We start from the raw sequence: 15,182 nt of genomic DNA, 5'->3' as shown, positions 1-15,182 counted from the left end.
AAGAGCCGCGCGTTCACGAGCATCAGGGAGCTGTTCTTCCTTTACGGTCAGGGCTTGTTGACTGTAGCTCCCCGGTATGATTGACAAATTTATCGGTGACCAAACAGCAACATGCTGAAGGGCAGATTGTTCTGGACCAGCAAGCCACCAAAATAGCCAGCGTTACTCTTAAATAACCTCAGAGCATCAACAAATCTCCTAATCATTGCGAAATGTAATAAGAATAACATACTGCGTTCATAGAATGTTTCGACTGTTCACGAAAACACATAACACCAGGTATTTTGTCAAAACAAGTTTAATGTAGTACAAAACACAGGAGAGTTACATTAGAAAATAAACCGCCTAAAAACTTCAAAAACAAAATATTTCAAACACAATCATTTTCTCTGCCAACAACTCATTAGTTCTGGGTCTGCTTCCAACAGAATGTAGCTGTCACAGAACACTTCATCAACCTAATATGATCTAACAGGGGAGTCAGTAAATACTGTTAAAATTAAATGTAACTACCATAACTCTGACCTATAAAATTACATTACTTCCTTGTTTCTAAACATGAAAATTAGGGCAGATATTCTAGCTTTGCATGACATGAGAAAAGAAGCACTATAGTTTACATTTTATTACCTAATGGCATGTTGATGGTAACAGTTTCAAGCTTCTAATGCAATTGAATAATCAAAAACCTGCCACATTTCTCCGAAACATTTCACTTTCCTTAAAGTTAAATAACAAAAGCAATGTTTACTAGTATGCAATAGTCAGCACATAACCAGTGTACTTTAAATCATTTTAAATATTTCATGGATAGGAATGGAAAGGAATTTTGTATGAAAGAACAAGGACCACAAATAAGGGAATGTAAACTTTGCATAACATAAAGGGATTTGTCCCATCTCTGTTGCTTAGACTGAATCAAATCCCTGCCATGAACACAATTCAAATTGAAGGCTCCAGGTAGAAGTAAGCAGGGCATCAGAAGATACCGCTTGGCAGCTCCTTGCTAAACATGCCATCAAAGTCCAGCTCTCTGCTCATCAGCTCCTCCTCTACACTCTCCAGCGCCCACTGATGGTCAGTCAGCTCCAGTGCCTCCCACTCAGCCTGAAAACAAGGACAGATATCACATGAACATCCAAGCAAAGTCCAACCACCGTAATGAGTTGTGCTACAGTATGTTTACAGCATATACCTTAAAGGCTTTGTTTGTGTCAGCAGGCATGGCCATGGCAGCACCACTCATCTGTTCTTGCATAATCCTCGACTGATCTGCACCTGTAGGGGATTGCCAAATGATCATCTGAATGCAAAGCAGTCACTAAGAGATGGTGCACCCCGAATGTACCACAGTCAGTGCTAACTCAGACCTGAAGACTAAACAGGATTTTTTTTAAACACAGGCAATAATTCATGTACAGCTAAATCTTATAGTCATGATATAGCATGTCAAATTGTGCACAATAGAAATTGAATTTTATGTTTAAATTCCTGATCATAGAATAATGTTGATGATAAAATAGCTTTGTTTCTAGGTCTCTGTATTAGGGAGAATCTGGTAATACAATACATATAACACAGGGGTTAGCTTAAATATATCCTGATATATTAAAAAGTTGCACATCACACTTTATGACTGCTTGTTTCAGAGGCATGTGACCTCTGTGTTTATAAAAGTGATATAATCTTAACTCCTTCTGTGTCAGTTTATGTTAGGGTTAGTGTTGTTCAAGTAGAGGAGTCCAATGGCTTAGGATAGCTTACAGCACCGTCACATAGCAGTTAAGAGTTTAAACACAACACAAAATGAACCACTGTCAAAAACCAATAATTCATTATTTTTTAAAGAATCTAACCAGTATCCCCAAACATAGAATTATAAACTAAGATATCAATATTTTTATAACACTTACCTGTTCAGTACTGTAGAGCTCAGTTTAATGATTACAAACTCATGTATAACAGATTTGCTTTAACTATTGAACCCACTTAGAATAAACAAAAACACATGACATTTTCAAGTTACAAACAAAAGTTACTATTACAAAAAAAAACTCAAACAAAATTAGCTCATTACCATTGTCTTGTCCTAGAATTAGTGAGTACATGCTCCGTAGTCCGAACACGTTTAGGAAATACCATGACGCTGAGCTAACCCTGAAAGATAACATGCACAAGAACACAAAGAGAACAAATTAGAAGAAGCTAGCACAGTAGCTTTGATTAAAAAAAAAGATTTATGCATTCTCTCTCGACAGACGTGGTTTTTATTCATTTACCAGGAAGCATCAAGTGAGAGCAGCTCTATTCCTTGTTGCAGCATGGGCTTGAAGCGCAGAGTGAGGGGGAAAGGGACCTTAGCTGTGTGAAAGAGAACAGAAAAAAATCAATGTAGAACTCCTGTGCAAATGTTATCTTATCTGTTAGTAACTCATAATAATAGTTGTTTTGTGTATGCCACATTCTCTACAACAAGCAACCTCTGCCACATATAATAAAATATAATAGAATGCATCTTTGTTGCCCAAATGTGGAAATTTCCCTAAGGCTCTCCAGGTGCACACAGTGAAATAAAAACATTCAGACAGTCAATGACACAGACAAGCAGAGCAGCTAAATGTACAGTACACATTAAAACAGTAAAAACAGTTAATGTAATGGATAGATCTCATCAGTTATTCTGTAAGGTTAAGAATGTTTATTTCACTTGGGATGAATTACTTCTTAAAGACATTTTTAGTTGCCAGAGGGACTATATAGCACCTCCCTGAGCTCAGAGGCTCAAACTGGCAGAAGAGAGGATGAGATAATCTGCTAGGATACTCCTGGCTTTCTTCCTTGTCCTCTCAGTAAATAGTTGAGTCAGTGGTTTTTGGGCTTTGACCAATATTGACACAATCTACATGGGTCATTATATTTGTCATTACTTGTTACAAATCCTGAAAAGGTCCAGTTGATCCAGCCACCGATGAGGATCATGGGGAGCACGTTGGTGACATTTCCTTTCATCATGTCTGTCAGCATGCTGGGATCTGTGGAACGATACAGTGTTCGGTAAGATACACTCAGTGAAAGAAACTCCTTTGTTTTCAATTGATAAGGATGTCACAGTCAGTTTGCTTCTCTATACAAATGTAAATGTTAAACATGATTTATATAATTCCTTTGGAAGAAAAAATACCAGTAAAAATAAAGAAAGAAAAGACTTGAAAGGCCCTGAATTTCTGTTACTCTTGTGTTTTGGGTTAGCCAAATGAATGAAGCTACAATGGAAACAAATTGACTCTGATTGATATTACTTCCATTATTGATTGTAGGGCTGGAAAATTAATTGGAAATTAATCGAAACCAACATTCAGAACCTCTAACCTACGTCAACTTGCCCTTGTCGATTATTTTTATTATTTTCAGGGCATGTGATGACACGTCCAATCCGCGACATGGAAGCAATCTCCATCGCTTGGACACATTTTGTCTTTAGGAAAGACGACACCGAACAAATAGAAGTCAAATGTAAACACTACGGAAATTTTTTTTGCAAGAAATGCAAATTGTACAATTCACTTAGCAGATGCTTTTATCCAAAACGACGTACATCAGAGAGTAAGTACAACACTAATCCATTCATACACCGCCACTGAAGCAGCGGGAGCAACGCGGGGTTAGGTGTCTTGCCCAAGGACACATCAAACATGTTGCTGGGGATCGAACCCTCAACCTTCTGGTTGAGAGGCGATGACTCAGCCATCCCACGTTATTTATTTTCTACCATTTTAGAGAAGTTAATTTCTACTTTAAAACTAAAATAGGTCGTTTTCATTTCAAGCGATGCTTTGATTTCAGTTCGAAATATTCAATAAATGACCACAAAATAGTTAATCACATATGCACTCTCATTCATTAGAAAACATATCCCAGCTTTAAAAGTTGAACATATTTACAGTAGAGACTATGTCACTGTAGTTCAGTGAGGGCAAAAAAGAATAATAATTGTTCATTAATTGTAATCTACGTAAAATGTTCCATTAATCATGATATTGATTTGAGGTCATATCACCCAGCTCTAATTGAATGTATCATCACATTGGCATTTTGAATTTAATTGGGCAGATATGCACTCATAAGGGCACACACTGGATTAAAATATTTAAGATTGCATCATTGTATCCTGGATACTGGTAAATAAGTAAAATATGTACCTGTCATTGGGGAGGGTGGAACAACCTTTCTTTTGGTTTTCTTGAAGAATCCATCATCTTGGTTATTGAAGTAAAACTTCCTCATCAAAAATGACTGAAACAAAGAGATTAGCAGTCAAACTGTTGTGGAGTCTCCAGTTGAGTCTGTATTTCCTTTATTTTGTAAGACTTATTTAAAAAATAAAAAAAGCCTACCTGTTTAGGGATATATTTTCCATTCTCTCTGAGAATTCTGCTCCGAATAAGAACCTGGCTGGAATTGAAGAAACACATAAATGCAACTTAATTTCAAGAGGTTTTTGAAATATGATTCAGCTCCTAATTGAGGATGACACAACATACCTGTCAGAAACCTGTTCTAACGTCAACTTCTTGTCACTTTGAAGAAGAATTGAGACATAATGTCGAATCACCCCAACAAGAAAAGTGATGAAGACGATGGGCAGCACCACCCAAAGTCGAATATTGGAGTCCAGCAGAAGCTCCGGCTCGGCCATTAAGCTGGTCGCTAAACAGAAGAGTCAGAAAGACAGAAAGCGCATGAAGGGCATACTTCAGCAAACCAGCAGGTAATTCTTAACAGCTTTGGTTCATCTCGAGTATTAGAGTTATGCTCCATCTAATATGAGGCCTGCTTCCTATAACCAGTTGGCAAATGTCCATGAAAATGTATGTGTAGCCAGCGGTAGCAAGGAATGACCTGGGACCCACAGAGGGATGTGCTGTCAATACATACTAGCTAGCTAACCAGCATTGGTAAGTTAAGCTAAGGTAACCGTAGCGTACAAGCTAGCGAACAAACTTTAAAAACCCAATAAAACAGTCACTACACACGATTGAAACGGTATTTCTCATATAAAACAGTAGCGAAGGTGTATGAAACTAGAAATGATTCACACAAATGACGCTAATCTTTCGCTAACGTTAGCCAGCAGGCTACCTTCTTCCTGTTAGCAGCCGGGTCACAGTCGATAGGAGCAGGTGAGTCGTCTTGGCGCAGCGACTTCTACTTGCGTTGTTTTCCCAGCAGCAGATACGTTTATCATACGATACGTGATGTAACTAGTTCAATTAATCAGACACTATTAACAGCTCGCATCAACATTCGCCATCGCTCCGTTGTTGGCTCCGCGGATGAGAGCTGATTCGTGCTTCTGCAGCTGTCATCCGCAACACACTGGAACTGTAGCGCCACCCCGCGGTGATGGAGCGAACTGCCTGCTCAAAACAAGCAGTGAGAACCGTGAAACTCTATGGTAAAACCAAAACCCAATGGTGATACTGTAGACTAAGGGTGAAACCCCATCTACTTGATAATGAATGGTGCTTGAGAAGATTGAGGGCAACGTTTAGGACATGAGTAGCCTACTACTTCTGTGATGAGAATCGGGAAAAATCATATGGATTTAAATGTCTCCCATTATAACAGTTCAGACTTTTTAAAACTGTGTATTCATTCTAACAAGCAGGTCTTGTATAATAATGTATAGTTATAAGTTGTGCTGACTCATACATTTTCACGACTGTTTATCAAACTGCAATACATATGATTCATAGTAAAGTAGTCAAATAGACGTTTTCTCTGGTAAGAACAAACACGTTGTTCTGTAATTTGACATTGTATAGTGCCTTTCCTCCATTGTAGTCGTTTGTTTAGTGTGTCGGATATTTTTCAACCAGACCACACTGTGTATCCTGCCATTCCAACCTTCACCTGTAGGTGGCGGTAAAGCGTAATGAGTCTCATTCCTAACAGTCCTTTAATAGAGAAGAAGACTCTTCTCTCTGACCATGCTCCTGACCTAATATTTACAGTCGATGCTCCTGACCGACCGGTTTATACAAACCCTTTATTGTCTGCTATGAACTGCGCTTAGAAACGGGAATTTTACGGTATGTAGCATGAATAAACACGATTATTTTTTATAGCCAACGTAAAGTCGTTTTTTTTAGGGTTACACTACTTGACCCGGAATATTTCCAAAAGTGAATGCTAACTTAGGTCGCGCGAGTAGCTTCAATTGCTACACCCACTTTTACAATACATCCATGGCAAGTCCAAAATGCTAAATAACGTCACTTTGCAAATGCATATTAGCCAAAACTTATGACCAAAACCCAGCGGGAAAAGCAGCGTCCAAGCGTTCAGGGCGCCACTTTTTACGCTGGCGTTGTTATAGGAAAGAGTCCAGTGGTGTAGCCAGACTGGGGTGGCTGAACCGGGCTACCGTGACTTCTGCTGGGGTGGCAGGAAGCGTTAGTAATGCACATATTATCAAGAATGAAAATAATTTATTTTCCCTTTCTATCTCCCCAATGCATGGCAACATTTGGGTTAGTGATTCTCACCTGGTCTACAGTAGCCAGCATCAACTCCTCATCCCCAAATTTCTCATTTTTTGACAAATCAAATGAAAAAGTGAGCTGTGTGGACTTCATGTAGTTAAAACGTGACTGTGATTGTCCAACCTCATAAAAAAGCATCATACACATTTGAATTTTTGTGGTGTCCAAGCATTCAGGTACCACTTTTAACGCCATCGAACTATCACATACTGTTTTCATGTTTGTTTTTTAGCCCTTTCTCCTGTTTTGCATAGACAGTAAATTCAAAGTTTCTGTAGACAATCACTCACGAGTAAAATGAACCTAAACCAAAACGCAGTAAAAAGCCAGGGTTTTCAAGCATTTTCATGGTGTATAAGGCAGCATTTAATGGAAAAACATGCCAACACAAACACTTGAAGGAATCTTGATGTTCATGGGTTACTTTTAATGACAGCTGTACTTTTCTATCAAAAAGGTATCCTTAAATGACTTCTTTCCCTGATTTCCGACTCTATCCACTATCCTATCCCTACAATAAAGGCACAAAAAGCCCTTAAATAAATCTTTAAAAAATCTTTAAAAAGGGGGGGGGGGCTAATATAATGGTAGGGGAAACGCTGGAAGAAAAACAAACCCAGCATAAGCTCAAGTCTTGCAGTTGATAGCTAACAAACAATGTGTTGTTTTTACTGGCAGACATCAAACAAACTAAAGATCTTTCGATTTTTTTCTAGAGTTTCCTTATCAATCTCTTGTCCTCTGCACAAACCATGGGACCTGATAAAAGGTAAGCCCAACATAATAGAAAGTAGATGTGGTACACATTCAGTGCAATAGTATCTCACTCTGGTATATATTATTTTCAGACCCAGTCGGGATGAACGTAGTGGAAGATATGTTTCAGATAGGAGGAGAGATGATCCAGAATGGCATCAGAGACGAGGTAGAGATATGGAGAGATGTGATCGACGTTGGAGTGATGAGAGGGAAAGAGAGCGCTGGGATAGCCCAGAGGTGAGAAAATAGGAGGACCTGAAAATGCCTACGTTGCTGCCAAACCTACAAAGACATACACATAATGTGCACTAAAACTTTACATCAACAGCATGCCGATTCTGTTTTTCTGCAACAGAGGGGAAGAAAACGGCGAAATAGTGACCGCTCTGATGATGAATATGACGCAGATTATCCAGATCAGGACAACAATATGGAGCAGGAGGAGGAGAGCAAGACTATAATGCTGAGGGGACTCTCTCTTCATGTCACAGAGGAAGATGTAAGCCAGCAACTTTCACTTTTATTGTGCTTTCCAAAGCACAGCCACACCTAGTGTTGCCCAATAGGGATAGTTTCCATGCTGTTGTATCACAGGTGGAGAGGGTCAAACTGACCTGTAATGGAAGCAAATCACACCTGGCATCATTTATGAACAGAAAAGATGAAAGAGTAAATTGAACAAATCAGAGGCAACTTCAGCACTGCACTGGGTTCATTTGTTGATGGATCTGTATTATTGGGATACTTTAACGTTAGTGTCCTCTGTTTCTATTTAACCTGACTATCAGAAAGAAGCACCTTTTAAGATTGATCATCGTGTTGGCTTGATGATTTTGAATCTGATTGCATTTGCTTTACGATTTTTGATGATATGATGATAGTCATATTCAGTTGGACCCTCTGCCTTCACTTTCCAGATCCGCTCAGCCCTTGAACTGCTGCAGGGGCCCCAGCCTGTGGACATTCGCTTGATGAAGAAAAGCACAGGTAAGTGTTGCTGATTTGAAGAGTGTCTCACCCTCACACTCTGTCTTATAACACACTTTACCTGCCCTAATGCTATCCCTGAGTAAGTAAAGCCTCATATTGCAATAGTCAGTCAGTGGATCATGGGAGAGATTTCCAGTCTGGTTTTGGATGATATGGTCAGGTAAGGATGTAAATATACAGTATGTTCCATTTTTGTACAGACATTCAATGTTTAAGTAAATTAAATCTACTATCATCCCCCTGACCCTGTAAGCAGCCTTCCCAACCACATCCACATTATTAACATGAACTGGAGCCCATTGTGAGTCTGAATGTTACACCAAAGCATTCTAACTAACACGCCTCCCGTCTATATTTGAATGCTGTCTCTAGGTATAAGCCGAGGTTTCGCCTTCGTGGAGTTTTATCACTTGCAAGATTCTACCCGATGGATGGAGACCAATCAGGTTGCCTCAACAATCACCAAGTTTAGCTTTATTATAGGACATAAGAGCCCCATTGAAGCGATACATGAGTGTGATCAATGGGAGTTGGACAATATATGCAGTATATTTATTTTGATTTACATACAGTACCATTGGTGCTGTAACATTAAACCATGCCCTGATGCACTGCTCTTAGTGTTAATAGCAAAATGCACGGGAGGCTTTTAGAAGTTACAGATAGAAATAAGGGGAAAAAAAGAAGAGGAGAACAATGAGAATACAGTACAGTTATACATTGAGGTAAATACTGTTGATGGTAAGTTCAAGGACTCACAACCTTGGTCATACAAAACTGATATCTTTGATATCACATACTTGACAGAGTCATTCATAGACTAATGTTTTTAGGTTTACAGCAGGCTCGTCACTCAGAGTGAACTGTTGTGTATTCAGTATAGAATTACTATTTAAAGGGTTTTGCTCATGGGAATGCAATGAAATATTTTCTTTCTTTTGCGATGTTATTAATATAAACTAAGATAATTTTGCAGTAGACACATAGTCTTGAACTCATTCTTGATTTGAGACATAATGGTTAGTCTTGATTTTTTTTCTTTTCTTCCCGTTCACTGCACATTCTGCTCCAGCTCAGTCACTTGGTTATTTCTCATCTGGAGTGAGAGATATGGATGAGCTGGAAGCACTCCGATCCCAAACACTTAGACGTACAGTTGTTGAGAACTCATTCACTCATACACAGACCTTCATCTCCCTCTCTCTCTATCTGAACCTCTCCTTCTATCTCTGTTCCTTTTTTAGTCCCTGAGAGACTCTACCTAAGCAGCGAGTGTAAAAGCGTAGCCACTCTGCTCTCGCTCATGGGGTGGGGTAGCAGCAGGACCTCACCTGCATCTTTGGCTTTAATGTCTCAGGATTTGGAATAATTGGTGGCTTCTTAATTTTCACAGGATAAGTTGGTGATCCAAGGGAAAAGCATTGCGTTGCACTACAGCAACAGGAGACAGAAGTTTGAAAACTGGCTCTGCAACGCAGTAAGTACAGCAACATATCTAACTAAGATAAGCAACTCGCCATTTGCAGAGCTACAGACCAAAGCATTTTGAAATCATTCTCTTAGTGTCAAGTTTTGTTCTTGTTGTCTCAGTGTGGCCTCTACAATTTCCGGAAGAGGTTAAAGTGTTTCAGGTGTGGAGCAGCCAAAATTGGTAAGTCGTAAATGCATAATACAAAACATTTCTGTCTTCATCTGTGACTGGCTTGCCTCTCCTTATTGTTATCTATATTTTAACTTACTTTGTCTTGGCTGCGTAAAGATGGAGAGTTCCTGGGACAGAGCGGTTTTAATGCTGACGCTCAACATCCGGGAGATTACAGCGGAGACAGTGAGCGCTTTCTCCACATATTCATTATTACTTCCTCAAGTAGAATTGTGAAACATAAAGTCATAATATCTTTGTTTACAGCAATGATTTTAAGGAACATCGGTCCTCTTTCTACTGTTGATGGAATTTTGAGCATATTGGACCCCTACGCAAACCTGTCAGTGGGAAACATCCGCCTCATCAAAGACAAGCAAACAGGACAGAATAGAGGCTTTGCCTTTGTTCAGCTCTCATCCCCCTTGGTACGTTATTTCTGGAGGCAATATGTCGCCGTTATTGTTTGTCTTTGTTTTGGTTGGATATGAATAAATGTGTGACAATCTTGTATCTGCTCTTTCTTGTGAAGGAGGCTTCTCAGTTGCTCAGGATTCTCCAGAGCCTTCAGCCACCTCTAAAACTGGACGGAAAAACAATTGGTGTGGATTATGCCAAGAGCGCTAGGAAGTGAGTCATCACAAGCCATACTGTTGGATTCAGCACATATAAACTCTATAATGTGTGAGCAACACCATGTGGGAAGTTTAATCTCACTTAGCATTCTGTTGATATTTTTATTCTGTTTTTTGTAACACAATAGAATCCAAATAAAACTGATTCACTCATTCTAAAATGTACCCTCATACGCATATTTCCATGAAGTTTACTTAGTAGAAGCAGCACACAGGTTCAGTGTTTAAATGCAAACACAGGTAAAGTCAATCATCATTTTCATTCTTCTTGAGCTGCAAAATGAAGGTTTAACCGATCCCTCTTTGTCCTCTACAGAGACTCCGCCCAGCCTGATGGGATCAGAGCGAACACCCTGTCTGTGGCCAGTACCGCCATTGCTGCTGCTCAGTGGTCATGCAGTCAGGTACCCGGGATGTACACATGTTTTGGAGTTTTTTGTTTGGAGTTGCTTGCGTATGCTGCATTTTTCAGTTCCCTGAACTAAAATGTGTTTTATTTTTATAAAAGGCAAAGAATACTAGTATGTAGATATATCTGTCAGCACTATTTCTTCAGTGGTACTTGCTGTATTTGGCTATCCTCCATATCCAGCTTGGCAAGAGGGTAGAAGTGACTTGTCATTGTAGATTGTTTTGTCTGTCGGATGTTTTATGTTGGAGCCAGAGCCAGAGGAAATGGGCTGTCGATTCCCAGTTATCTGGGTTGACACAGGTTTTTTTTTTTTTTTTAAAGATTTATTTTTGGGCTTGTTGTGCTTTTATTTGAGAGATAGGACAGTGGATAGAGTTGGAAATCAGGGACAGAGCGTGGGGAATGACATGCAGGAAAGGAGCCACAGGTGGGACTCGAACCCGGACCCCCGCTTGGAGGAGCGAAGCCTCCATACATGGGGCGCACACTAACCACTGCGCCACCAGCGCCCCTGGTTAACACAGTTATTGATAAGATATTGCATCTGATGCACTTACAACTTTGGATGTCTAATTGGTGTTTTCATCCATGTGTATTCATGAAGTTACAGAGAGGATCAGGTTCCACGTCTGACTATGTTCCCCACCAAGAGGGCTACACGCAGCAAACACAGGTAAGTTCACAAAAAGTCTACTTCATTGAAACAACAGCTTTATGGAGAAAGACTTGATGGATAGTTGACTTGAACACTTCTTGATGCATGTGGACAGAATCATCAAGTGTGGCGGCAGCAGCCTGAAGCTCCAGTCATTGGAGATGGATTACTTGGAGGTAATATGAGGTGTCAGACACTCTTATGTTGTGTTGTTTCTACTACCAAGGCTAAGATGACTTATTTTCACATTACCACTTCTCTTCAGCTGCTCCAGGAATGAAGACACTGATCCCTGTGGGGACAGGCGTGGTCATCTCCCAGACGGCACAAACGTATCAACCTGTTATTATCAGCCATCCTGCCATACAGGTACACGGTCTGAGTGAAAAAAAACAACTATTCATTTAGATTTAAGAGGTGTTGTGTGATGGATGCAAAAGCTAATAAAGACATTCTTCTCCCCCTGCCTACTATCAGTCTCATCCAGCAGTGACGCCTGTTCATGCAGCACAGCAGGCTGCCAGGGTTTTCACTTCTTCTTTGGTGACATCAGCCGCTTCCAGTTCAGCGGCCACAATCAGTGCTTTCCCGACTGCTAACACAGCAGGTGAGATAAGTGAGCTATAGAAATGCCTTTTGTTTATTTGTTAGGATCCCCATTAGCTGTTCTTCCTGGGGTAACGGATCAGATAAACCTGAAATCAGTTTTATGTGATTTTAGAAATCCTGTTTTGTCTCCTATGTGCCTCTTCATGTAGTAGCCCCTGACACCTCCACATACCAGTATGACGAGTCTTCAGGTTACTATTACGATCCACAGACCCACCTGTACTATGATCCTAATAGTCAAGTATGTACCCTGAAGCCTTGCTATATGTACATTATTCACCCTTAGACTTTGTGCATTGTTGTTTGATTTATTTGATCCTTTCTACACATTTTGTCATTTGCTCATTTAAACAGTACTACTACAACTCGGAGACTCAGCAGTACCTCTACTGGGACAGTGAGAAGCAGACTTACATCCCCGCAACTCAATCAGACTCGAGCGCAGAACAAGCTAACATAGCAGCTAGTTCTTCAACCACAGTCACTCCAAACAGTAAGGAGTGCAAAGAGAAAAAAGACAAGCCAAAAAGCAAGTCTGCACAGCAGGTAATGGCTTTGTTCAGTCTTTTGTTTTTTGTGATACCTTGTTGTTTTAAAGATAATTGTAGAAATAGTTAATACCATTTCAGATTGCTAAGGACATGGAGCGCTGGGCAAAAAGCTTCAATAAGCAAAAAGAGAGTTACAAAGGCAGTGGACCATCCAGAGAGGAGGAGAGGAAAGAGTCTGCAGCTGCTGATGCAGGTTTCCTGGTGTTTGAGAAGAAGGTATTCAGAAGTCACTTCTCTATGTATTATTAGACTGTACTGTTCTGACATTAAAGTTTATATGTACTATTTGTTGATTAGATGTTTTGTTTCTTATTTAGCAAATGGGAGGCTTTGAGATGCCACCCCTCATGACTGAACAATTCAAGATGGTGGAGCAGGAGAGTTTCGCTAAGGTTTGTTTTTGCTTGTCATATTTCTCACTGTGACATCAAAAAAAAAGTTAAACTCTAACCTGTCAGCTTTTTGTTTTCATGTCACAGAGTGGTGGCTTTGCTGCTCACAATGGAGACAGTGTGACAGAGGAGAGCAGTTCAGATAGAGCAGAGGATGAGGATGGAAAAATAACAGACTGGAAGAAGATGGTTTGTCTGCTGTGTCGTCGGCAGTTCCCCACCAAAGAGACTCTGCTGCGTCACCAGCAGCTCTCTGACCTCCACAAGGTGAGGACGATGAAACAGCAGGAGTTTAATCTGCAAGTAGTCATGGAAATGCCCGGTGTGGCCATCTGTTCAATAATAAAAGCTTCAATACAAAATGGAAAGGGCATAATGGGTCTTATGCAGCCTTGCATACACACGTGAATATATTTATTTGGTTAGCTCAAAATTTTTTATTTTGAGTTTTTGATTGAATTTAGCAAAACTTGGAGATCCAGAGAAGATCCCAACTCACAGAAGCTGAGCTCGAGGAGTTGGAGAGGACGGAAACTGAGGTATTTGTCTCAAGAACTTTGTACATGTTTTTTCAGCAATGATTTATGTAATGAGGCCAAATTCAAAAAAACAAACAATTTCATGGTCATTTGAACAGCTGAAGTACAGAGACAGAGCTGCAGAAAGAAGGGAAAAGTACGGTATTCCTGAACCGTCCGCACCTAAAAAGAAATGTTACAAACCACTAACCCCAACAGTGTAAGTCTTTTTCTTCAAAAACAATCTGAAGTCTGTTTGAGTCTGTATCTCCTAACATCTCCTGTCATTCAACAGAAACTACGAGCAGCCCACCAAAGACGGCCTTACAAGTGATAATATCGGCAACAAAATGTTGCAAGCAATGGGCTGGCAGGAGGGCAAAGGTCTGGGGCGCCACCAGCAGGGCATCACCACTCCCATCGCGGTGAGGAGTGACATCAATTCTTATTACATTAACTCAAATATGTGCTAGCTCCTAACAGATGGGATATGCATGTCACTGTGATCCTCTGCACTAACAAAGCAATTAGCACAATACTGGAGGGCTACCTGCCTGCAATCTGTCTCCTCTAATAAGTGTCTTCTGCTCCCAACAGGCTTCATTAAGGACTAAGGGCACCGGCCTGGGTATTAAAGGAAGCTCATATGAACTGTCAGCATCCGACACCTACAAGGATGCTGTTCGTAAGGCCATGTTTGCACGCTTCACTGAGATAGAGTGAACACGAGAGAGATAAGAAATTGTGCTGACAAAGGAGATATTTTTTGAGGGAAATATGATCTATGAAAAAAAAAGTTATTTGTTTCTGTGCAGACTTAAAAACTGAAATGTCAATCTTTTTGGACGTATATAATTGGTTTTGATCTTTTTGCTGGACATTTTATCATCTGTTCTCAGTTGAATGAAGATGTAAATCTTGTACAGTTTTTGTATATAAATAATGTGGACCAGCTGAGGTTTTGTTTCTGTGAAAAACAAAAGAAACAAAGTGAAAATTAAATCTGTGCTCACAAAATACACTGGCCTGCCTTTTTCTTTTTTTCAATTATTTTAGATGAAACAAATACTAGTAACAAAGTTGCTGAGAGATGAGTGTTAACATAGGGTTAGGATTTGACAAAGGTGACAAAGCCATAAACCATGCTTTATGACTTTCTCATGATTTCATGACTTTAAATGATATGAGGATGTGCGATTGGCTTAAATAAAGTCTTGGATCAATACATTAGGATCAAGGTGATCAGATCTCTTTCTTCTATGTTTCCTAACAGTGGGTGTTTTTTTTTTTTTATAGAGGTCCATGACTTTATCATTTCAGGACTTGATATTTCTTTGGAAGTATAGATTTAATTGAAATGTTCTTAATAGTAGAGGAACAAACCCCCAAAAAAGGCGTTAGTTTTCAAGATACCCCTACCCGAGGTAGAACAAAGCACAACCATATTTTTTCATAACTTAAACATGTCTAGTTT

General features: G+C 39.9%; 2 protein-coding genes across 4 annotated transcripts; one reads left to right on the top strand and one right to left on the bottom strand.

Moving 5' to 3' along the window:
• Positions 1-282: 282 nt before the first annotated feature.
• On the bottom strand, positions 283-5,381 carry emc3 (ER membrane protein complex subunit 3). Its single transcript, XM_061041901.1, has 9 exons — positions 5,140-5,381; positions 4,542-4,707; positions 4,395-4,452; positions 4,200-4,293; positions 2,928-3,032; positions 2,280-2,361; positions 2,078-2,157; positions 1,196-1,278; positions 283-1,107 (listed from the first exon to the last, which is right to left on the bottom strand). The coding sequence occupies exons 2-9, from the start codon at positions 4,694-4,696 to the stop codon at positions 979-981; spliced, it is 786 nt and encodes a 261-aa protein (XP_060897884.1). The 5' UTR covers positions 4,697-4,707; positions 5,140-5,381; the 3' UTR covers positions 283-978.
• A 566-nt stretch (positions 5,382-5,947) lies between these two features.
• LOC132977372 (RNA-binding protein 5-like) lies at positions 5,948-14,727 on the top strand. 3 transcript variants are annotated; one of them, XM_061041900.1, is made up of 25 exons: positions 5,948-6,092; positions 7,262-7,314; positions 7,394-7,541; positions 7,660-7,803; positions 8,222-8,291; positions 8,667-8,740; positions 9,688-9,771; positions 9,885-9,945; positions 10,054-10,122; positions 10,204-10,364; positions 10,469-10,566; positions 10,888-10,975; positions 11,588-11,656; positions 11,754-11,814; positions 11,904-12,007; positions 12,116-12,245; positions 12,397-12,488; positions 12,602-12,793; positions 12,877-13,014; positions 13,116-13,190; positions 13,278-13,457; positions 13,655-13,729; positions 13,828-13,928; positions 14,004-14,133; positions 14,306-14,727. In XM_061041900.1, exons 2-25 carry the CDS (start codon positions 7,298-7,300, stop codon positions 14,429-14,431), a joined length of 2,487 nt encoding a protein of 828 aa, XP_060897883.1. In that variant the 5' UTR covers positions 5,948-6,092; positions 7,262-7,297; the 3' UTR covers positions 14,432-14,727. The 3 variants fall into 3 exon arrangements, with proteins under 3 accessions (XP_060897883.1, XP_060897882.1, XP_060897880.1); XM_061041899.1 differs by having other exon boundaries at positions 7,633-7,803; positions 11,594-11,656; XM_061041897.1 differs by having other exon boundaries at positions 7,633-7,803.
• The last annotated feature ends 455 nt before the right edge of the window (positions 14,728-15,182 follow it).

Source organism: Labrus mixtus, chromosome 7 (genome assembly GCF_963584025.1).
Source record: "Labrus mixtus chromosome 7, fLabMix1.1, whole genome shotgun sequence".
Lineage (NCBI taxonomy): Eukaryota > Metazoa > Chordata > Actinopteri > Labriformes > Labridae > Labrus > Labrus mixtus.
The sequence above is the reverse complement of the archived record's forward strand: the minus strand, read 5'-3'. Positions and strand labels throughout refer to the sequence as shown.